Source organism: Onychostoma macrolepis, chromosome 16 (assembly GCF_012432095.1).
Source record: "Onychostoma macrolepis isolate SWU-2019 chromosome 16, ASM1243209v1, whole genome shotgun sequence".
Taxonomy (NCBI): Eukaryota; Metazoa; Chordata; class Actinopteri; order Cypriniformes; family Cyprinidae; genus Onychostoma; species Onychostoma macrolepis.
In genome coordinates, this window is record NC_081170.1 from 17,381,542 (window position 1) to 17,404,547 (window position 23,006).

General features: G+C 35.8%; 2 protein-coding genes across 11 annotated transcripts; one reads left to right on the top strand and one right to left on the bottom strand.

Annotated features, from left to right (window-relative positions):
* Window positions 1–77: 77 nt before the first annotated feature.
* si:dkey-56f14.7 (engulfment and cell motility protein 1) lies at window positions 78–7,720 on the bottom strand. 3 transcript variants are annotated; one of them, XM_058746251.1, is made up of 7 exons: window positions 7,714–7,720; window positions 4,173–4,309; window positions 2,999–3,111; window positions 2,081–2,188; window positions 1,772–1,851; window positions 453–530; window positions 78–300 (listed from the first exon to the last, which is right to left on the bottom strand). In XM_058746251.1, the coding sequence occupies exons 1-7, from the start codon at window positions 7,717–7,719 to the stop codon at window positions 88–90; spliced, it is 735 nt and encodes a 244-aa protein (XP_058602234.1). In that variant the 5' UTR covers window position 7,720; the 3' UTR covers window positions 78–87. The 3 variants fall into 3 exon arrangements, with proteins under 3 accessions (XP_058602234.1, XP_058602237.1, XP_058602236.1); XM_058746254.1 differs by lacking the exon at window positions 7,714–7,720 and adding an exon at window positions 6,660–7,493 and having other exon boundaries at window positions 4,173–4,253; XM_058746253.1 differs by lacking the exon at window positions 7,714–7,720 and adding an exon at window positions 6,660–7,492.
* Window positions 1,540–22,504, top strand: fxyd6l (FXYD domain containing ion transport regulator 6 like). Of its 8 annotated transcripts, none has more exons than XM_058746258.1 (10): window positions 1,540–1,754; window positions 17,302–17,358; window positions 17,536–17,562; window positions 19,107–19,130; window positions 19,539–19,562; window positions 20,609–20,683; window positions 21,209–21,242; window positions 21,614–21,645; window positions 21,719–21,755; window positions 21,854–22,504. In XM_058746258.1, the coding sequence occupies exons 2-9, from the start codon at window positions 17,307–17,309 to the stop codon at window positions 21,727–21,729; spliced, it is 279 nt and encodes a 92-aa protein (XP_058602241.1). In that variant the 5' UTR covers window positions 1,540–1,754; window positions 17,302–17,306; the 3' UTR covers window positions 21,730–21,755; window positions 21,854–22,504. The 8 variants fall into 8 exon arrangements, with proteins under 8 accessions (XP_058602241.1, XP_058602246.1, XP_058602242.1 ...); XM_058746259.1 differs by lacking the exon at window positions 1,540–1,754 and adding an exon at window positions 15,800–16,063 and having other exon boundaries at window positions 17,258–17,358; XM_058746257.1 differs by lacking the exon at window positions 1,540–1,754 and adding an exon at window positions 15,802–16,063.
* The last annotated feature ends 502 nt before the right edge of the window (window positions 22,505–23,006 follow it).

The window sequence follows — 23,006 nt, forward strand, 5'->3', positions numbered from 1 at the left end:
ACTAAACAGGAATAGCAAAAATGAGAAAAAGCGAGCACTCCTCACTTACAGCTGATTATCAGCATGAGTAAGGGCTTTATTCCAGTCTCAAGTGTGCTGCTGACTGAAGTCGTAAACAAAGTCGTAAGTGCTGGGCTCTTTGGGAACAGGAGGAGGGACGTCAGGAATCTGAATGTTTTCGAGGTCCAAAAGGCGAAGTTTCAGCTCCATAGTAACCAGAGTGTCCATATCTGATTTTGTGAGCTCACTTGTCATCTCTTTTCCCAAAAGAGCATTCAAGCCATCAGTCCAAATGCAGTACTAGTGAAAAAAACCAAAAAACAAATAGTAAGATAAGAGAGTATTATTAAGGATGGTACGTGAATTCAAGCAGTGCATGAGTGATAAAACAACTGATATCACAGTATTAAAGAAATATATAACTCTTAATGCTGTGATATAGGCCTACTCACTTCATGCTTGTCCGGAGCAATGAAGTTCAGATATTCATCAGAGTTATGAAGAATGGAAAAAGCCAACTCCAGCGGCTCCTGGAAAGCAGACAAAGAATAATAATCTCCAAACCCAGAATACCTGACCTCACTTCCTCTCCCACAACTCCCAGCTGAACTTTACTACAGGTGCCTTTGCACAACAGATGGTTTCTGTCACCGCTACAACCTCCTCCCAAAGTCAACATGGTCAATTTAGAACTATAGAGTGCTGATACTGATAAAGTTTTTTAAGAGAGGAATATCCTTTCATTTATTACAAATTTATCGGCAAATGTGCATCTTTAACATGAATTATAATGACAAAAACCTGCTTCATAAAGGACAGCAGACATCCCTGAAAATAAACTTGCACATGTTGATTCATTCACCGCTCTGGATTCGTCAGACTGATTCAAACCTATTCATCTTTTTGAAATTTTCATTAAAAGAATCGATTCATATACGACTCATTTTTTTGAGAGAATTCAACAGCAGTTCTGAGTCAATTGTTCGTGAATCGGACTAGGCTGGTCACGTTGATTGTTTTTGCGTGCGGCCTGTTGTACTCAGAAGTTATTTTTTATTGCTATAAAGCAGACTGAAAACTTCAACAATTCAGGTAAAATATGATTTCTTTGGCCGTAACTTTAGGTGTGTCGGCTTGGCTCTTCTAATGCCCTGAACATGGCAGATCTGTCTTCAATACATAAACATACACACAGAATACATCAACAGCACTTTAGTTCCGTTACGTTGAACGTAATATGTGTGTGTGTGTGTGTGTGTGTGTGCGCGCGCGCGCAAATAAACTACCGTCAAGAGATTCTATCATTACCTTATTGCCTATTGTTTGCTTTGACTATAAACAATAACTCAGCTTTAACTATAAACATATTCATTCTTCTTTTTTGAAAGTCCAGAAAAACACCTGTCCTGTTGACATCGATGGGGACATCAGGGGACATTCATACAGAACACGTTTTTGCTTTAAATTTACTCTATTAGTCCTTTATCCACATCTAACCACTAGATGGCGTCAGTTTGACTTCATTGGCATTGCTGGATTAATTGCTAATTGTTTTCAACTGTTGATACCTGTTTGAGGCCACTGTTGTACTCTTGCATTGCTCTGTCTAGAGGTGGTGGTTGTTGTTGTTTTTGACTAGTTATCATCTTGAGTTGAAGCTTGTCTCTGCAACATTGTTCAGTAAAATCAGCCTGCCTTGCCTACTCTGAGTTTGGATCCACTACACCTTGTCTTGACTTGTCCTGTCCTGTCTGGTGAGTTGAATTCTTACCTTATTCTTAAGTGCTCCTTTCTCCCTCATGTGTGGGCAGTCTTTACCCGTGACCACTGCTTTGATATCTGCTACTGTCACTAGAAGTACGAAAAAAATTTATGTAGAGTTTGCAAAATTAGGACAGTAGAAAAATGATGTTCTACTTCACTATGAGCATCTAAAATAAGCATGTTTAGCGCTATCCTTTATCCAAGCTTGTATGGCATCAACAATCAATGTGATTAATAACACAAGCCATTATAGAAAAAACTAAAACAGTAATTTTCATTTACATTGTCAGTTATAATCAAAAAGTGTGTTGCTCACCTTTCTCCTGGAGAGAGTCATGTGATATTTGTCCTTGTGAGAACTCCTCTATATCTCCATAGTGTAACACTTTGTGGTTTGGTGATAGACGGCAATACCAGAACTTGTCTATAGAGGAGATGATGAGAGATGGATACATATAAGAATATGCATGTTATGCACTGGCTGTTTTCTTGCATCTTGCTTTTTACTGTCCTCATAATGATCCATTCCAATTAGGTTTTATAGTTTTATTTCCTCTAGCAGGTCAACAGCACTGTAAATGAAAATCAGATTTTAATTAAAGCAGCAGTGACCTGAGAAAATCACTTTTGATTAAAAGCCTCATTAAGTCTGTGCTTGTGCCTAACTGGCTGCCCTTTCATGCTGAATACTTGATGAATATTTCATATCAATAGGTTTTGAAATAAACATGATTAGAAATAAAGAGGTTACAATAATATAGATTTCTCTTTTCTTTTTTTTCTTTTTTTAGAGAGAGAGCGAGAGAGATACAATGCAGCATTTGTATATAGGCTGATGTTGTGTGTCCCAAATACAGAATGAGATTATCTTTTTAATATATTGATATCCTTAAGTTGTTTTAATATAATGCAGTATCAAACAGACCAAGCATTAGGATAAGGTACTCAGGGGAACCTATAAGCCTGTGATGCCCTATATTTGAGTAGATTATTGAAAATGTGCATAATATGAATAGACATTAAGCCATAGGAATAGTTCAAATACAGTGTCTGTCTTCAACTTGCGTATAGCCGATATCAATGAATTCTATGTGATGTTTACATAAATATTACGTCTATGCAACTGTGATCAGATCCATCAAATGACTTCTGAAATTGGGTGTGAATCTGTCATGCATAAATGAGTTTACCAGTGCACATGTAATTGTATCCTGATTTTAAATGAGTAACTGACCTTGTCTGCGACGAGCACTGATCTTCCTAAAGCATGTTCCCTCACACAGGCGGTTCAACCTCTGCTGTTTAATCAGCTCGATCACCTCTGGCTGGAGCTTCTCTCGGAGTTCTCTTTAGAAATTGAAATCAGACACATTACCTTGAACCAGCAACAAACCAGTGGCTTATCATACCATCATTAAGAATGCACTCCTTCCTTTAAAAACATAAGAAGAGGCAGAATGAAATAGAGAGCAAATTTTTGAGACACCATTTTAAAGTCACAATGAGATCAAAAGTGCCAATTTGTATTTTTATGGAATATTGCAGTGATTGTGAATGATTTATCTGTGCGCATCATTTTGAAAAATTTATACCTCACAAATTTATATCTCACAATTCAGACTTTTTCTTGCAATTCTGAGGAAAATTGAGGAGAATTGTGATGCAAACTCCGAATTCTAGTTAAAAAACTTTTTTACATTACAACTATAAAACTACAATAATATTTATGCTTGTCTTAATCTCTTTTTAACATTTTAAACCATCAAATGTAATTTTACAGAAAACTGCGTGGAGCCCTTAAAGCTTCTCTCTTAAGCGCTTCTCATTACAAATAAGGGAAGTATTCCCTAATGCACATTAAAATGACCCAAACTCAGAGCAAGTGCTGCTCCCCACAAACTTCATCTCTGCATTTACTATGAATCGAGATGCTGCAAACACCTGCAGATCATGAGCTGCTCACGTGTAAGAAAACATAGTGCCACACTTCACTCTGAAACCCACGGAACATACTTTTCATTAAATTGTGTGATGTGATAAATTAAATTGTATTCTAAGACCATTGCAACTTCCGTTTAATGCTGACTTTAAATGTTTTTTTTTTTTTAAATGCTCCTCTGCGTTTTTAAAAGGCAAAAAATTAAAAGCAGCAGGAAGCAGCATGGTGTTTTAGGGAAAAAACACCATTAAAAGGATTATAATGGAATGGAAAAAAAATCAGTTTTGGAATATGGTGGCTGGTCCATTAGTTAATGGCCACCTAAGATGCATTTAGCAGAGTATACACTTAAGGAAAATTAATTATGAACTAAACAAGAGACTGATGTCTGACATGACATTCGTAACCAGCAGTGTATTGCTTTATGAGGTCTGAATGTGGTTTCTAGACTAGAGGAGGATGTACTTACAGCATTGGGCGTGATTTGGGGTCATCCTGGCTCAACATCTCTGACTTCAGCAAGGGCCTGTGAGGCCTGGCACTGTCCACTCTGTTAAACAGCAACGTGACACTTTGGGTGGCATACCTTTTTTGTTTTTTCTCTGCCTAAAGAGGTGGAGACATAGCCCTTCAAATAATTGAATCAACACATCTTTTTGCTTTATTCATGACTTGATTATTATTGGCTTGAAGGCCTGGAGGCTTCACCAGCTGTCATTCTAGTTCACTCTGTTGAAGAGTGTTTTGTGATTTAACATCATTTGCTGTTGGCTACACTGCTGTTTATTCAGTCTGAGTATTCTCTTATGTAGTACTTTATCTGGGTGGCTTAATGGAGTTTTTCTTTATCTCAGACCTTGCATGCGTTCGTGTGGCCGTTGGGTACGGGCCTGGCACAGTGCTGGGGTCTGGCAGAGGGAACTGAGGAGCTCTATGGGATTAAGGCCCTGTCAGTCTAATCTCCAACAGTGCTGTGACACAGTCAGAGCCTGGGGAGAAACATGCTGACATAGTGCACTGAAGAGAGTGGGCCAGCTAATGTCTGTGTAGAGAACCCATTGGTTATGGTTAGTTGCTCGGTTGCCATGTGTTTTGTCTTATTGTACTGTACGAAATATTTCCATCATGTTACAGCATCTGTTTCTATCCGTGTAAATTGTCATGATTTCTACTGTGTTTGAGATTTTCTTCATCAATAAGTAAATTCATGGTGGTTGAAAAATTCATTTAAGGTTTTAGCTTTCACCATATTGTCTTTTTAAAATGAAAAGTGAGTTTTATTCTTTGTAGTGTATGAGACAATGTGGTTTTTTAATAACTGACACTTAAGTGTCTACTTAAGCATTGGGATGGCACTCTGGAAATGCATTTTCATAACTCAAGAATCAATATCTGTAAACAGAGTTACAGGAGGGAAATATCCTTAGGCACTTAAAAAAAAAAAGACCAAGTTGAATAAAAAATAATTTGGTATATTAAAACTTGAATATTCTTAGACAGTGTAGAAGAATTAATTTTAATATATACTTTGCTGGAAATACAACAATACAGTAAATAAATGGGCCAATTTACATTTGTGACCTTGGACCACAAAACCAGTCATAAGTAGCACAGGTATATTTGTAGCAAATTGATAGCCAACAATATATGGGTATGGGTCAAAATTATTGATTTTTCTTTTATGCCAGAAATCATTAGGATATTAAGTAAAGATCATGTTCCATGAAGATATTTTGTAAATGCCCTACCGTAAATATATCAAAACTTCATTTCGACAACTTTAAAGGCCATTTTCTCAGTATTTTGATTTTTATGCACCCTCAGATTCCAGAGTTTCAAATAGTTGTATCTCAACCAAATATTGTCCTATCCTAACAATCCTTATTTATTCAGCTTTCAGGTGATGTATAAATATAAATTTATATAAAAAAATTGACCCTTATGACTTTTGTGGTCCAGGGTCACAATACAGAGTATATCAGGATGTTTGTTCCTGTATAACACAGATTTAAAAACTGTATTATTGTTGTTATTTATTTATTTATTTATTATTATTATTATTATTATTATTATTATACTATTACTACTACTAAAATTAACTAAATAAACTGATTAATACATTAATCGTATTATAATCACAATTATTCATTTTGAATACTAGTCAATAATTTAACATTTGTGAACGCATCTCAGGATCCCTCAGGAAGTTACTTGAAACTTCTCAGCGTAATCGTGTTTTATTGCAAGCTCATGTAATTATTTAATCGGAAGGATCAAGTAAGGCAATTCTTAATTGTATGATATCAAATTTTATTATATATGACAATTAATTATTCTGACATTTTTCACCATGCTTCAAGATTAGTTTCATTATACAGCTTGTTCAGACAAACAGATGAGTCCTCTAAATGGTAAAAATATTTACATATAACAGCGCAATTAGTCACCAGTATAAATAAAAGGATAATGGAGCCTATAATATTATCAAGCAATGAGCAATAATTCACACCCTCCCAGTGACAAACAAAGCAAAAGACTATTGAAGACATGAGCTATAAATAGACCCCCTTCACTAAAAAGCAGGGAGTCCTTAAATATGAGTAATAATCAAAAACTGTGTTTATATTCCAACACACACACAAAGCAGAAATAATTTTAGGGGTTTGTATGGTAAAGCTCAGACCTGATCTATTTATAAAGATGCTATCCTTGTCCTGTGATGCATTACAAAAACATGAATTGACTGTACAGTACTTTAAAATAAGTATTATTTTAAATAGATCTGCCAACCAACTCTATTCTAATCTGCTGTATATGATCATGCAGTGTTAGCAGTGACAAAACAATAACAAAACATCACCCAATCATTCAGTTTTTCACCTACTCATGTGATTCTCAGGTGTGAGTACAGTCAGTTAAGATTAAATACGGTCATTGAAAGGCTTTCTGTACTTACATTTCAAAGCCATGTCCAGTGTATCAGTGCTGCAACTGCATGTGTATATAGAAAAGGACTGAACCAGAAACACTGTTAGCTGGTCACAGTGTCAATGGGGCAAGAGCGAAATAACGCAGGCAACAGCAGATGCTCCTACAGCCAGAATAGTTCCCTCAAAAGGAGAAGATCCCCTCTGCTTGTAGGTATGAGAATGAGGACAAACAAAGTAGTAGAACCCAGTGTAGTATTTCCCATTGACTCCTCACTGAAAGAAAGACACTGTTCTGAATTATAAGAATGCTGCTTTGCTTATGTTTATATGAGTGAACCGCACCGATTGGACAGATGCCTTCGTGGTGCCAGCCAATGAACAGCTGGCTATGGTCACATGGGAAGATCACAGAGGGAGAGCATGAGCAGGTTGGATGGGGGATGGGGGAGGACAGGACCAAAAGATAATGACTTAGACCGTCTGGCTAAATTTCAGAGGGCTTGTGCTGCTGGATATCGGGAGCACCGTCAGATACAAACAGCCATGATGAGAGTCTATGACATTTATCGTGAAAAAGAAAAGGTGTGACAAAGTGTGGAAACGCTGAGATCCAGTAGCATCGTTCTCCCTCAAAGCAAAAGCCAGGGGTGTAGTCATTAGAATTCTGTTGTCATGGAAACCGGTTCAGTGTGGCCTGTTGGGCTGGTGGCGGGACTCTCTGTCTACCCCTGCCTTACACAATAAAAGCCTCGCAGCCTCTTCCTCTTACACTATGCTCCCATCTTCTGTCTTCTTGACATGCAGCACGTAAGCGAGTTTATCAAGGCCACATCAGATCTGTGAGCGGAGATGCTGTGATTCATGGACTGCATCGAGTATATGTTGGGATGAGGGCAGATTAGAATTTCAAATGGTTTTGGTTAAGATAAAGGTTAGTCACCAGGTAAGGGATTGTTTAAATATAGAATTCAGCGTTTCTTTTCCTCTGCATTTTATGATGCAGGCTGGTTTATGTTAAAGCAGTTGATTGCAATATCAATTGCTTTGACTTTCTGGACATGAAAATTGTCATGTACTCACCCTCATGTTGTTCTAAACCTGTATGATTGACTTTTTTCTGTGGAACACAAAAGGAGGTGTTAAGTAGTATGTTCACACTGCTCTTTCCTGTACAGTGAAAACATACAATAATCAAGGGATGCATTTGGGATCCAGATATTACCAAAAACCCCCAAAGTAGTCTATAAACCCTAGTGTGAAGAGGTTATTTTTTATATTTTTAATTTCTCCACAAAACTATGAAATACAGGTTGTCACAGTGATTGCAAAAACCACAACGACTACCATATAATACTACAAACAACCACTATAGAAGCATATTCAGACGCCGACTAAACATGCACTGCCATTCAAAAAGTGTAAAAGTCTCATGCTCAGCAAGGCTATATTTATTTGATCTAAATTCAGTAATACTGTCACATCAGTAATCATATCACAATTAAAATATCAGACCTAAAAATCTGTATCACTATTTTTTAGGATTCTGACGGTTTTACGGTTTATCACGTTTTTTCCCCTTGACTGTGCCTTTATATGAATTCGAATGCATGAAACCGTTGCAGAACCACTGCATTTTAATCACGATCTAAAAAAACATGCTACATATCTACCTTTTTCTTCAACGCGGAAGCAAGCCTATGGGCAAGACTTCCGGTTCATTAGCCGTTATAAATAACTAGAAGAATAACAACGTGCAGTAAATGGTAAAACAGTTTGCACTACAAACCAGTGTGTTCATAATTAAGATAATACATTAAAATAATATGAGACACACCAATTTTCAATATAAAGCAGCAAATGAACTGTTTCATACAGCAAAAAATAGCTGGAAACAGCCCGGAAGCTAGAACCATAGAATTTATAAATGGCCGTGGCCATTTTTACGAGAAGGAAAAAGGTGGATTGCATGAACAGTTTTTGCGGAAATTATATTGTATAATTTCAGAATTTAAAGCAAAAACAGGTCTTTGTGATATTATGCTACATAAAACATCTGAACGAAATAAAAATGGGCTGAATGAGACGCAAATTCACTCACTGACTGCAGGTGGCGTTCATGGAACAGCTGCAATATAGCGTTTCCTTGGAGGTAAGATGAAAAGCAAATACTTTCAAAACTTTTCTGAAGACGCAGTTCCCCTCAAAGATTCATATAAACCCCTCACCCCCAGTTCAGTGTTTTTCAATATTTTTCTGTGCATTGTGAACAGTGAGCTTGATCTGCTTGCTGCAGTATTTTTTCCTCTTTGCATCTGTCTTCAGCGTTTCTGGCTTCTGTTAAAAGCCGTTGACAATTTGGTTTATTTGCCCAGTTAAAGAATTAGTTTTAGATTTAGTTACAGTGATCTCTTCTCAATTAACGTCTACTGGTGCATTCAAATCATGTCGGATAGATTTTATTTAGGAGTTGAACACACTTAAACGGCAGTTGTGAAACTTGAACTTTCTGAGGTGGGGGGCGTGTCAGTGAGAAAACATGTCGGATGCAATGCAGCCAAAGACTATAGAAATGCAGTGATTATTATATAAAATGATTTTTATTTTATTTATTTTTTTGTCGTCATGTACAATAAGGCTATATAAGTTATATACAAAATGTTATTGTATAATTAATGATTCAGTTTACATCACCTTCACAAATGGAATAAAAACAGAAAAAGCAAAAACACGATGCACATTCTTTATTCAACATTTTGTGGATGCAGAGTTAAAAAGATTTGGTGAATTTTATGTAGAAAAGTTAAATTACCATCTTCTGACCAAAGTGACTTGAAACACACTTCGACTCCAACTCGTAAATACAAACTTCCCAGGAGGACTTGAATGCACCGTTTGTTGCTTAGGCACAAAATTCATACCTGGTTTACCGTTTGAACCGGTATATCGCCCAGCATTAGGCCTATTATTACTACAATTTAAAGTAACTGTTTTCTATTTTAATATATTTTAAAACTTTATTTAACTTCAGCAATTACTCCAGTCTTCAGTGTCACATGATCCTTCAGAAATCATTCTGATATGCTGATATTTTATGCTTAAGAAACATTTATTATTGTCAATGTTGAAAACATTTGTGCTGCTTAATATTTTCTTTTTTCATTCATTCAATTGAAAGTTCAAAAGAACAGCATTTATTTAAAATAGAAATAGTTTGTAACACATCTTTACTGTCACTTTTAATCAATTTAATGCATCTTTTGAATATATATATATATATATATATATATATATATATATATATATATATTATTATTATTATTATTTTTTTAATTTTACCAACCCCCAGCTTTTGAATGGAATATAAGGTATATAAGCATAAACGGTATATAAGCATAAAGCGATAAACCTGTGTTTAAGTTGGTTTTAAAATATCTAGTATGAAGCATCACATAAAACTTTCACAATCTGAACTAGATTATCCTAAATTATATGCCAACCTGATTCTTGTAGTCCAAGAAGAAGGGGAAAAGAAAAAAAACTTGCCAATTTGCAGTGTGCTGTACTGATGTATCTGCCGTATAGTTGCAAATATTTCTCTGCAGTGTCAGCATGTTTAATGCCCAGAAACCACCAGAGCTACACTGTTTTTCCTTTCTTTGCTTTAATAAATGTCACAGCACTGCAACACAGGTGGTGGATTCAATTCCTCAAAAAAAAAAAACTGTCTGTTTCAGTTTGAAGGCCACAATATCGTGTTCGTGAGCACTTCTCCATGACTACCTGAATTAAACTTGTCAATAAGGTTTTGAAATGGGACCACAAGTCAACAGACAGATTTTGAGATATGCCTAACAGCAGAGCTCCACAGATTTATGTAAAGCCAGCGGTACACTGTAAAAAATGACCATAATTTTAACGGTTAAAAACTGTGAAAATGCTACAGTAAAAACCTGTTAAATGGTTAACGGTAAGTTCCCCTAATATATACGGTGAAAAACTGTAATAGACATTTCAAACAATTTCACGGTGAAATACCGTTTTTGGAAGTGAAAAAGAATATAAAATTTACAGGGAAGAACCGTAAATTGACGTTCCCAGAATTCCCAGCATTGCATTTCAAATTTTGTTTGAATTTGATGTTTTTTCTTTGAAATAACTTTCTTCTTAGTTTTTTCTTATCAGTTATGTTTATTAGGGTTGTTTGTTACATCTAATGTTGCTAAATTAATGTTCATTGCAAATTTCAGTTTAATGAGTCTCACCATGATGGTGTTTAGTGTTTGTGTGAGTGACACTGTGCACCATCTATATATGTTATTATTTAAAAGCTGCCTGTAATGGGCTTTGGTTCATCATGGGACTTTCTCATCACCACCTGCATTTGGTGGTTATCAGTGTATTTCAAAGGTACAAAACAGATTTCAGTACTTCAATAGGTTGGTATATTAACATTATATTAACATATATGTATTTGACTGTAAAATTAAGTTAAAACCGTAAAACCTAAAATGTTGCTACCGTATTATTTACGGTAGAATTCCGACAACCACAGCTGCCGGTTTTTTACCGTAAATTTTACGGAATTGTTTTTACAGTGTAAGTTTGAAACATTCAAGAAGTCCTCACGTTAAATAGTTTTACATTTTTTTTTTTTTTTTTTAAATATGAATTCAGCTTTTACTCAGCATATGAATCTAGTCAAGATTACTTTTTGATGCATATTTAATAAACAAACTAGTATAGATTTCTATTTGTTCTAAGCAAAAAGTTTGAGAATATGCACAGCATGATATTCATAGCCAAAATATTCATACGAAGCAGTTCCAGTACTTCTGTACCAGCACCATTAAAAGGCTTCCAACAGCCTAATTTGTAATGCCTGACCAGGCTGATCTTAAATGTGTTCTGAAAGATGTCAACTCTAATTTGATTAATGCAGGATGCAGAAACACCATTGCAGCTGCATTAATCAAGTGGCCCTCCTAATGAGTTAGTCTCAAGACTCATAATAGGAACAATACTGAGCATTTATGTAAGGTGGGTTATGTAAGAATGCTGACATCTGCCAAACTGAGCACAGCTGACCACCTCCATCTCACATCTGTAAATTTCAGCACAGGTTTATAATTATCCTTGCTTCAGATTATGAAATCCTCACCCACACAAAAAATGTTTATCTAATTTTCTATTAAAGGGATAGTTCACCCAAAAATGAAAATTGTCATTTACTCACCCTCAGGTAGTTCCAAACCTGTATGAATGTCTTTGTTCTGCTGAACACAAAAGAAGATATTCTGAAGAATGTGGGAAACAGAGCAGTTCTGGGGCACCATTGACTTCCATAGTATTTTTTTCTGCCTACTATGGAAGTCAATGGTGCCCCAAAACAGCCTGGTTACAAACTTTCTTCAAAATATTTTCCTTTGTGTTCGGCAGAACAAAGAAATTCATACAGGTTTGGAACTACTTGAGGGTGAGTAAATGACAATTTTGAGTAAAAATGATTTTTCACTATCCCTTTAACCCTGAAAACTGTTCCCCTGCACTTGTGATATTGAAGCTGTCAGTTCAAAAGTCTGATTTCTGTAACATCCTGTGTGATTGCCAAATCGTGATCCGTATGGATTTTTTCTGCTTTATGGATTTCAGAATGAGAGGGATCTTACACATCTGCTGCCAAGGTTTCTTCTCGTCATAGTGGTGGTGGGATTGATGTATGCTGGTTTCAGAGCTCAGTGAAATATTCATTCTGTACTTTGGCTTCTCTGCTGCCTAAGGGCCTCTGAATGTCTCATGTCGCTTTAAGGTCTTGTGGATTTGTTCAATAATTCAGATGTTTTGCAAGGATGCAGGCAGCAATTTCCCAGAAGAGACTAAGAATACTGTGAGGATTTGAATGTTACACCATCTAGAGCCCTAAAAACCAAGCATGTTAACCACAAATAATAATAATATGTAAATTAATTTGTATAATGTTTTATTTATAGTTATTAATACAGCATTATTATTATTGTTGTTATTATTTTGTTTAAATGTATATTTAACAATTTCTTAATAGTATTTTATAACTATATTTTATTTATTTTATCAATTCACTTATACAGTATACTTAAACATATTTAATTTCTTAATAGTATTTTATTTTAATTTTATTACATGTTATTGTATTATTCATTATTTATAAATGTTTAATTAAATGTAGTAATTTTATTCTATTTGTTTAATACTTGTTCGTTTATAACTTTCTAATTGTTTAATTTATTTTATAAATGTATATTTAAATTTATATGTAATTTCTTATTTACATTTGATTATTCCTGTTTTATTTTATTGTTTAAATGTATATTTAAATGTATTAATAATTTCGTAATTGTTTATTAATACTTGAATAATTGTAATGCTTGTTTGTTTATAATAAATAAATAAATAAATAAATAAATATATATATATATATATATATATATATATATATATATATATATATATATATATATATATATATATATATATATAAAATTTATTATTAATAATAATAATATTCAGTGATGTTTGAATTCAACTGGTTTTGTAAGATTTTCTGACATTTCCTGTAAATGTTTGACTTATTTTACATTTTTAGTTCGTACAGGAAAGAATGTTCTTAATGTTAAAAAGGATGGAGGGGTGGGGAGTTTTTTTAATTTAAAAAAAAGAAGATATTTATGGGTCCTTTAGTGGCAAAACGGATTGTTTTCACTGGGAAAAGACCAGGGGTGTACAATATTTGTTGGCTTGTATGTAAATGACGATTCATCGCCGTCTGCTCAGTAGCGTGGAAAACTGAAAAGGTCTTTAGGGAATTTGTCCATGGAGCAGTGATGCGTCTGCTCTGCATCTCAGAGTTGGGTTACATAAGTGCCTTTTACTTCTGGTCACTGCGCATATGTATCCGAGTCCCTCTGCTGCTTTCCCTTAAACTGAAGCATTACATCAGTCTGCACTCCATCAGTGACTGGAGTAGAGTTTAACATGTTGTGTCACATATCATAGTAAATGCAGATCATTGTATGATGTCTACTTCATATTTCTGTTTTTGTTTTTTGACCAGTGTCTATTGAATTCGCAATCATGAAATGCTATGTAGTTGTTTTTTGTATGCAGTGTTTTTCCCCTTTGCAATAGCTGAGCAGTCTTGTAAATTGTAAATGCCAATAGATTTGCTGTCATTTTGCTCTCCATCTCACTCCAGTGGACCTTGACATTGGGATGAGATGGAAAGTCATTTCCAGCAGTCTCACCTGTGACACATTATCAAAGGCATACAAAAGGCTGCTATAACAATGACCCAGCATCTGCCAAGGGCACACCTGCTTGTTTCACACTCTGACGTCACGGCCTATTTCTGGAGCGAGACGCTGACCTCCTCCTGCATTCTGGAAACAAATTATAACTGAAGTCTGGAGCTTTCCAACGTGTATAAATAAAATTGGGAGTAAAAATGATATAAAAATCAAATGGTGTTTAGAAACAGTTTTAATTAAGAAATTGCTAGCAAATTTCAGTCACAAAGAACATAACACACACACAATTAATTTTGAAGTTAAGTAGAAACACTGAAATAGTTTATCTATAGGCTATAATCTTTATTTACAACTTCAGAAAATTGCTTTTTACAGTGTTTTTGCTGGATGTCGATATTATTGAAGACGACTGCTTCAGCCATCGAAATGATAGAATACAACAAAAATATATGTAGACAACCAATTAAAAGGGTTTAAAAACTTGTATTAATTACTTTTTGGTTATTTTTTTCCCTGTGGATATGTATTCCTTTTCAGTTCAATGCACTGTTTGGCTGGTGCTAGTTATTATTTTGTAAAAGTTATTATTATTATTTTCTTTGTGATTTTTTTTATTTTTATTTTAAGCATGCATTTCTGCTTGTAGCCAAGTTGTACCTCACCCACAAGGCTGTACAGTCGTTAAAAAGGGAAGAAATTGTGTTTTGCTGCAACTCAGTGTTGAAAATGTGTAGTACATTCATTCCTTTCTGCCAATTTCCTGTCACAGGGTTGAATGGCGCCACCACGAGCATCACAACGGTTTTGCACATTTAAGAAAATAAACATCGGTCCTTTTTTACTCCAGCCCGCTCTTCAAATCTGTTAAGTAAAAACATAATAGCAGCAATGTGCTGACGAAACAAATGCAGTGAAAAGTTACCGTAGGCTATACTGTACTTTTTAGTCAAAAGGAGAGTAATGCGTGGTGCAATGTAAGCAACCATACTCCCAAAGATTAGTTTCAAGTAGCCTACTCCCTTTATTTTTGTGTAATCTCCTGGGTATTGTGCAAAAACACTATCTGTGGAATGTGTGGAATCTCAGAAAAGGCTTGTAAACAGCCATTTGGAGACATTTGTCTCCAGGCTTCAAATCATGAGGTCTACCACTCAAGATCTTCAGCTCTAATGATCTACATATTTTTACCTTCTGAATATAATTGCAAGAATATATGTGAGGTCCCTCCAGCAGCAGTGCGCATTAAAATAATGCATTTGCGAGTTGGGGCTTTTGTTGTTGGGGTAACCACAAAAGTTAATTACACAAGCCAGAACGTTTCTGCTAGCGAATAAGAATCGCTTTCAGTAGCTGGTAACCATAACAACAGATAGTTCGCTAGAGCGCGTTGCCTCAGGATCGTTTGTCGGTCGAAACAAAGAAAACACACATGTATCACTTTATTATTAATTTACAAATCACATCGGGTTTAGTCTTTAAAGGTAGTTCATGTTTAACGCCAAATATAGCCTGCACATGTATATAGATACATCTTAAAGAGCTACATTTCGAAAGCTTTTGATAAACACCTGTAGGCTTCCTGCAAAAATGCAGTTTCACATAGGCCTACATTCCAAATCATAAACGCATTAAGAACGTTCTGAATGTCTCTTTTTAATCTCTTGCAACCTTTAGAGATGAGAAAACGCCCCAATAAATAGCATACATTTTCCACATGAAAACGCGTGTATCAAATAGGTGTCTCTGTTAAGGTTGCGCGAGGCAAACCACGAGAGATTGCGCCCTGAATATTTCCTATCGAAATTCCTTTAAAGGTCGATTCCTTGCCTTCCTCCACCTTCTGGGTCAGAGGTCTACGGTATAAAGGAAAGCTGGGGGGAGGAGTCTAGCTCCGTTACACAGGCGCGCGTTCGAACATCAGAAAATATTTACATGTACGTGTCATGTCCACAACTATGACTACGTGCAGCGCACAGTGTAAGGAATAACACTTTTTCAACTCGTATAAGAAGATATTAGACTTTTCAATCACCATTTCACTAATTCTGTAGAATTTTTGTATAACACACTGGGTCGTCGAGAGATTGCTTCTGGTTTGCCCGAGGTATTCATTAAAACCGGATTCTTTGGTGTTGAGCAGTATCGAGCTGGTAAGACTTTGACTCGCTTTGCATTTTTTTTTTTTTTTTAAAGTTGAATCAGCTATTACTTATGTTAACGTAAGATTTCTTGCATAACTACCACATGGCTCTTTATAAATGGTTTCTGCAAGTGAGATCTGTTGTTCCAATCGATCTTTGCAACAGAAAAACCCCGAAAAAAAAACAGGTGATTGTCACGTGCAGTTTATATACGTGCAGTTTATATGCATGCAGACTTGAATGCATTTTTTTAGTTGTTGATTGCTCTTTCTTTGTTTAACATTTGCAAGAATGCGTTCCTGATTATATCGGCAGCTGGAGCACGTGACCATCAATATCACATTACAGCTCCTTGAGAGTTGTTTTGCTGTTTTGCACACCATGTTTCACGTTTTTAATCGCGTAGTCATAAGACGGTTTACTGTAGTATGCGATTAGTTGTGAGAATGGTGAGAAAGAAGCTTCTGCCACCAAGTAATTCAGTGAAATCTGGCGGAAGTGGGTTAAATGAGGGGGTTTTCAGTGCCAGAATTGTAAAGAGCATATGAGACTCCTCCTCCTCAATATTTATACCGTGGAGAAATGTTGTAGTGACACATCTGTGCAACAACCTGTACTTTAAGGTGGTCTTTTTGTACACAAATGAGTTTAATCAAAGATGTTATTTAGAGACCACCTGAGATTTCCAAGTGATCAATTGCTGTGCATCTAAATTGACCTGGGTTTTGAGATTGAAGTTATATGGTGTGTTTGAGAGTTACAGCTGAAACGCTCACTTATGTCTGCAAGTCACTTACCAAATATCATCTGAAATACCACACCCCACAGCCATGTCCCTTGGGCTGCTTATCCCACCGTTTTGAGGTGGTCCTCCAAAAATAGAGCCCTTTTGCCATTCTTAGCAACAGAAGAGAGAAACATTCTGGGGAAATGAAAGAGATCTTTTTGTGCAGTTCATAGATGTAGAAATGCTCAATTAAATCACCTTTTATATTTTATTCTGTGAAGTTGTTTAAACATAATACAAACTTGCACTTGACATCCAACAGAAAGTCACCCACAACTACCAGGACTTGTTCTTCAATTAATAGTTGAAGAGTTCTGTTAAATGGTCAAGTTAGTAATTTAAGGGAAGTGAGACTTCATTAGTCAGGTTTCTAAACCTTCCCACAAGAACTGAAGTATGTGTGTGGAATTTTGCAGGGATTGAAGACAGCCCAGTGTCTCACACTCACTTGTTTTTTCAGACAAGATGGAACTTTGTGTTGCTGCAGTGCTTTTGTCCTACTTCGCTCCAGCTTTGGGTGAGTGCTGTTGTTGTTTTTTTATTGCCACCTTCTCAACTATACTCTGAGAAGTCTTTTTGATATAAATATATAAAGTAAAAATCAGCTCCAGAATGTAATTAGGACAAAAATTAAAAGTATTTGTCCTGCACAGACTTTCCTTTAGAGATTAACAGTATGTGTGTATGCACGCAGGATCAGCTTTTGGCAGGGAAATGCCAGGTAAGTGTGTAGAGGGTTAGAGGCACTTTGCTATGTGAGTGATTTAAAAAAAAAAAAAGGCTGAATTTCAAGTTTTCTGTGCTTCTGTCTGATGTTGATATGTACCAAGGCTTTTTCTGTTTGTTTTTGTTTAATAAAATTTGACTACCGTTGCACTTGACTGCTTTTCTGAAATACTGGAGCAGTTTGTGCTGTTTTGGCTTTGCGTGTTTTTGGCAAATTTTCTCAAACGGTTCCACCGTGTCTCGTTTCTGCTTACGATTACACCTTTCCCTGAAGGGTTTTTCTGAAAAGCCGATGAAGTAACACTACTCTCACACCACGAGGCTTGAAACTTTTTCAAATGTACCAGTGCAGCTCATGTTGTACCTAACCTTGGGTACATGCAGTTCTGCTATTCCATATGGAGGCAGTTTTGACAGGATGTGGCTTAAGTATTTATTGACCTGGGGAATTATAAGTATTGTTGCTTTAATGTTTTCTTTTGAGATTTGTCCACTTTTAAAAGTTGCAGTAGCATGCATCTAGCTGATCCGTTGGGTTTCTGGGACAATTGCTGCTTTCTCAGGCTTGTGTGTGTGTGTGTCTGTGTGTGTGTGTGTGTGTGTGTGTGTGTGTGTGTGTGTGTGTGGTTGCCAACACAAACATTTGAATACACCATTTAAGCACTCCAACACTGTCGGACTGGCCAGTGTGCTCTCATGTAAATACTGCCCACATAAACGTGTACATGAGCAGCATTAAATAATGGTTTTTGTACACAGGAATGTTAAAGTGTTTGCATCAATGCTTTGTCCATTGTTTTTGAAAGGGATGGAGGGAGAGAGAGCGAGAGATCATTATGGATAACCAAAGTCTTACAGTCAGACCATTCATAATGTTTAATGGGAGATTTGGAGCGATGCCTTCAACATTCTTGTTTACAGAGAGCAGATCCTCTGAAAAGACTCTTTAAAAACACGTAGGTCTATTATCATTCCACTGATAAGATTTGTGGCATAAAATTAACATTTCTCTCAAAGTAACATTTCTGCCAAATGTCTGTTTAATACTAATAAAAAGTCTTTGAAAAGAACTTGTCAAAATATTAGAATTAATGTGTCGTTCTTTGAGATGAGTTCCTAAAATAACTTTTCTGTGTAATATAAATCTCATAGTTGAGCTTTTTAAAATGCATTTTAAGTTTATCTGGCATATTGAAAAGAAGCTGTTGGCTGCCACAGTGTGAGCATTTCTTTTGTCTTCCATGCTTGCGCACATGATTTTTGAACACATTGCCATATTTTGGAGTTTTTATGGCTGTATGCGTGTCTCTGTACAAACATATTAACTGTTTAAACTAACCATAGTTTACATTTAACATTGTAGTACACTGGAATACTTGGGTGCCAGTTCTATATTAATTTAATTCAGCTTCACTCTGATTAAGCACTTATACTTAGAATCTAATAATGCTCTTGTCTGTAATAGTTTGGCTGGCATAAACTTGACATTTTTGCTTGGTTAGATTTAAATTGTAACACTTTTTTTTCTCTCTCCCTCAGCTTCTCAAATGGATGAAATTCATGGTAAGTGTCTTCTAGTCTAGAATTAATTTTACATTAACTGAATGTCTTATTGGCTTATTAACAGTGTTTTTAGCCAGGCTAGACCAGGTTTAATGTGTGTGCATTGAAAGCTTTTAGCTCACAGTGAGTGTGAAAAATGTTTATGGAGTCACCAGTCAGAAAGCTCTTATCCTCTTTTGGTACATTCCATACAGTATCAATTTGTCAATAGCATTCTGTATTTAAGAAATGGCTTGCAGAAATGTAAAGAATATCTTTTTGCTCTGGCACTAGAATGTTGTCATTATCTTAAATTCTTACAACATTTTAAATTTTCATTGCTACCAGTATTTTAATTTTTTTAAATATATATAAACAGCTTTACAGAGTTTTGACTCTAGATATTGTCATTTTTTTTTCTCCCACCAGAATACGACAAGCCATTTCATTATGGTGAGTACAGATGGACTATAGCTGCTTAGGCAGTATACATACTTATATGGAATTGAGGAAATCTCTTGGTTGACTTCATAAAGCTGAAAGGGGAAAACATAGCGATTACTCGGAGGCATTTGTGTTTTTCAAAGTATTGTTTGCTCTAGTCATTTTATTATGGGGTTACAGCTGCACTGTGATGTTTCCCATATTGTGCTGAGCGCTGTTGTGTTAAGAAGGGCTTTCAGGGCCAAAGTGCATCACCTTTCTCAGGAAACATCTGGGAAGTCAGAAAGATTTGTGTTTCCCCTTCTGTTTTTCCAAAATAGATGGAAAATATTCACCCTGGGACTAAGCTTCTGTGAAACACATAAGTTAGAATCTGATATCTACCCCAGAATTTCCCAAATTTACTTTTTATTCAATTTGTTTATTGTCCATATTTGGATTATATATAATCTGTCATGTTTACAATTAAAAGTACAACTCAGAGCTCTACATAGAAAGCAAACAACTAAGTACACATGGCAGTTTAGTGGTTCCAGATTGTCTCAGGAAAATCATTCCTTGGCTTTTTTTTTCATTATGCTTAGTAGATTATTGTTTGTGCATGTTGTATTGGCCTTAACACTTGTAAGCAGGACCAAACGGAATCTGCAGAAACTTTTGCATTTTCTGTGCTGATTTTAGTGTAAATCTGTCAAATTTACACCTGATTTTAGGTTTATATTGGTTTTATGAAACTGCAGTAGTACTAGACGCTTATCTGGAGTTTAAAGCCTAACCAACGAGCTAAATTATTATAGTAAACAAATGGGTGGGGTGTAGAAATTTGTGAATGAGTTCCAATTCTACAGATTCCATGTGAACCTGCTATAAAAGGGCTGTTTTGTGTATGTGAATCTGTAATTTTTGTATTGCGTTACCACAGATGCAACCATATAAATATATTTGAATCTTATTGTGGAATGTTTCCCATTTTAATGGTGTTATTAACATTCTAATAAAATGAAAACATGCATCACTACTGCATTTGTACATGTTCTTCTGAATCCTCTTTCCAGATTATGAATCTCTGAGGATCGGTGGTATGATCTTTGCTGTGATCCTCTTCTTGATGGGGATCTTCCTCATTGTCAGTGAGTGTCAAACTTAATACTGTTCTCAAAAAGAGTTATACCTTTGTATAGTTGCCATAAAATGCATAGAATATTTTTGTAGATATTCATCTAAGAATGTATCCACTCGCGCAGATAAACAAATATCGGTTACTGAGGGTAGACTGGTTGCAGGCCAGCATGTCTTTCATAACCTCTAAGTTTAAACCTCTCTACGACACCCAACACCGCACCATGACTTATGGTGTTCCACCAGCGCAGAGACAAGCAGCCAATCTAACCTTTGACAATCTTACCCTGAAACCCCCACCAGCCCACATAAATGACTAACGAGAGACCCTGCTGACCTGATAGACCATGAGTTTGATCACAACAGGGGTGTTTAAGGACAGTAGTTTGGTTTTTGTATACCCATGTTTAATTTCTTCATGTGTTACAGCAACAAAGGCAATCTCTAAAACGCCATGTGTTTGTGAATACTTTTCTCTTGTATATTATAATTAACCACCAATGGTTTTGATCATACTTCTGGCTTGTTTCCAATAGGTCGGAAATGCCGCTGCAAAGGGAACAAGTCAAAGTAAGTGGCAAAGAAAACTGTAATGCATTTTGTTCTATGAAAATATTTAGGCTAAGCCGTGGTAATCCAGTCATTTTAACAGGAATTTATGCATTCAGGAATTTTGCGTTAGATCAAAAGATTGCACCATCCATATTACGCAACTGGTTTGATTTGGTCACACAGATTCGCCACATTGACCAACAAAAATCTGCTTGCTTTGACAATTTCTGTGTGATCTGGGCTTGATACAGTGCTACACTATTGACAATAGACAACTGACCCTTTTTGCCACAATTGTTTTATAACGTGTTTTATAATTTTTCTGCTCTTCAGGAAATGACCACCTTTTGACTTGTCTCTCTTGTTGTTTTTTTCCCCCTGCTTCATAGGCCAGTGGGTCTTGACGCAGAGGCAGCCAGAGGTGAGAATGTTCCGTTTTATTTTGATTCATGATGCTTAAAAAGAAACTGACATTTATGGTCTTTTTATTGCAGGTGCAAAATAAAGTAAGCTGAGGGAACAGAGAAAAAGGTGACACTGTCTCTACTTTTGGATTCGTCGTGAAGTGTTGTATATCCTGCATAAATATTTACGACTGTATATCTCTGTTTTTTGATTCCTCTTGACAGAAAGCATGACTTCTTAAGGAGAAATCTTAATCAGAACTTTGACCATTTGGAAGAAGAAAGTCACTTGAGGATTTAGTTTTCTAGTGTTCACAATTTTTAAATTTTTATGTCTTTGTCTCTTGGGTACATGAGAGTACGAGTGCTCCTTTTTAAAATTTGAAGTTTTAAAAATATTGTTTAAATTAAAGTGTTGATTATCAGCTAGAACTACTTTGCTGTAATGTTTAACTCTGCAGCTGATATCTTTGAGATTTTCCTCCACTTTTTGTCATGTACTTTTCAAGCTCTCTGTGAAGTTTATGAAATGCATAGTGCGGTATGTGTAAGTGCTCGGTAGCTAAAAGTAGTAAGTAGGAATTTTATATATTTTGTAAATTGTCCATACAGTTTTGTCACATTGCAGAAGTATCAAATCAAACTGATTTCCATGGAATGTCTGTTAAGTGTCCTCGAGAAAATGTAACCGTTATATAATGTGTGTTTTGCATCTGCCCTGGTCTGTCTCTTATTCGGTCTGTGTTATAAATAGTTGACCCCCCTGTTATTAGTAGTAGGACTAATAGTACAAGCAGTTTGGTATTGCAGCTGCATCACTGATGTTGCAGTAGTGTCTAGCTTCTGTAAAAAACAAATAAACAACAACAACAAAAACCTTCTCTGTGCATGTAGAATATCATATTAAGGGTCTCTGAATTCTCTACTTAATTCTGATTGGTCAGGGTGTGGTCAGATATTTCTGAAGAATGAATGTTGACCATAGCATTGCCCTATGTGTCTTGGCAAGCACTTTCGCGCTCTTTTTCATATAACCACAAGTTGGAGTAGATCATTGGCGCCGTCTTGCGATTCAAAGCGATATTACGACAACAAATGCTTAATAAAAACGGCATTGGAGGACTTTCAAAAAGGAAAGACAACGAAAATATAGGTCTGAAGAACAACAAACTGAAGAGATACATTAGAAAACACTTAAATATTACGGGCATGTGACCTATTCTATTTAAATAAGGTAGCTGCAAGTCCATAGCGAGAAAAAACTGGAATGTCAATTAATAATGATAATAATTAATAGGCTACATGTACTGTTATCGACTCTGCTCTAGAGTATGCCTAGTCGTGAAAAAAAGCAGACAACGCCCTGTCAAGGTTTATT

Excerpts from the sequence above, each read along its gene's own strand:
- fxyd6l (XM_058746258.1), top strand. The coding sequence starts at position 17,307 with ATGGAACTTTGTGTTGCTGCAGTGCTTTTGTCCTACTTCGCTCCAGCT. Across the intron at positions 17,359-17,535 it reads CTACTTCGCTCCAGCTTTGG|GATCAGCTTTTGGCAGGGAA; the intron begins GTGAGTGCTGTT and ends GTATGCACGCAG. Across the intron at positions 19,563-20,608 it reads CGACAAGCCATTTCATTATG|ATTATGAATCTCTGAGGATC; the intron begins GTGAGTACAGAT and ends TCCTCTTTCCAG.
- si:dkey-56f14.7 (XM_058746251.1), bottom strand. Across the intron at positions 3,112-4,172 it reads CCCAAATCACGCCCAATGCT|AGAACTCCGAGAGAAGCTCC; the intron begins GTAAGTACATCC and ends CAATTTCTAAAG. Across the intron at positions 531-1,771 it reads AAGGAGCACTTAAGAATAAG|GAGCCGCTGGAGTTGGCTTT; the intron begins GTAAGAATTCAA and ends TCTGCTTTCCAG.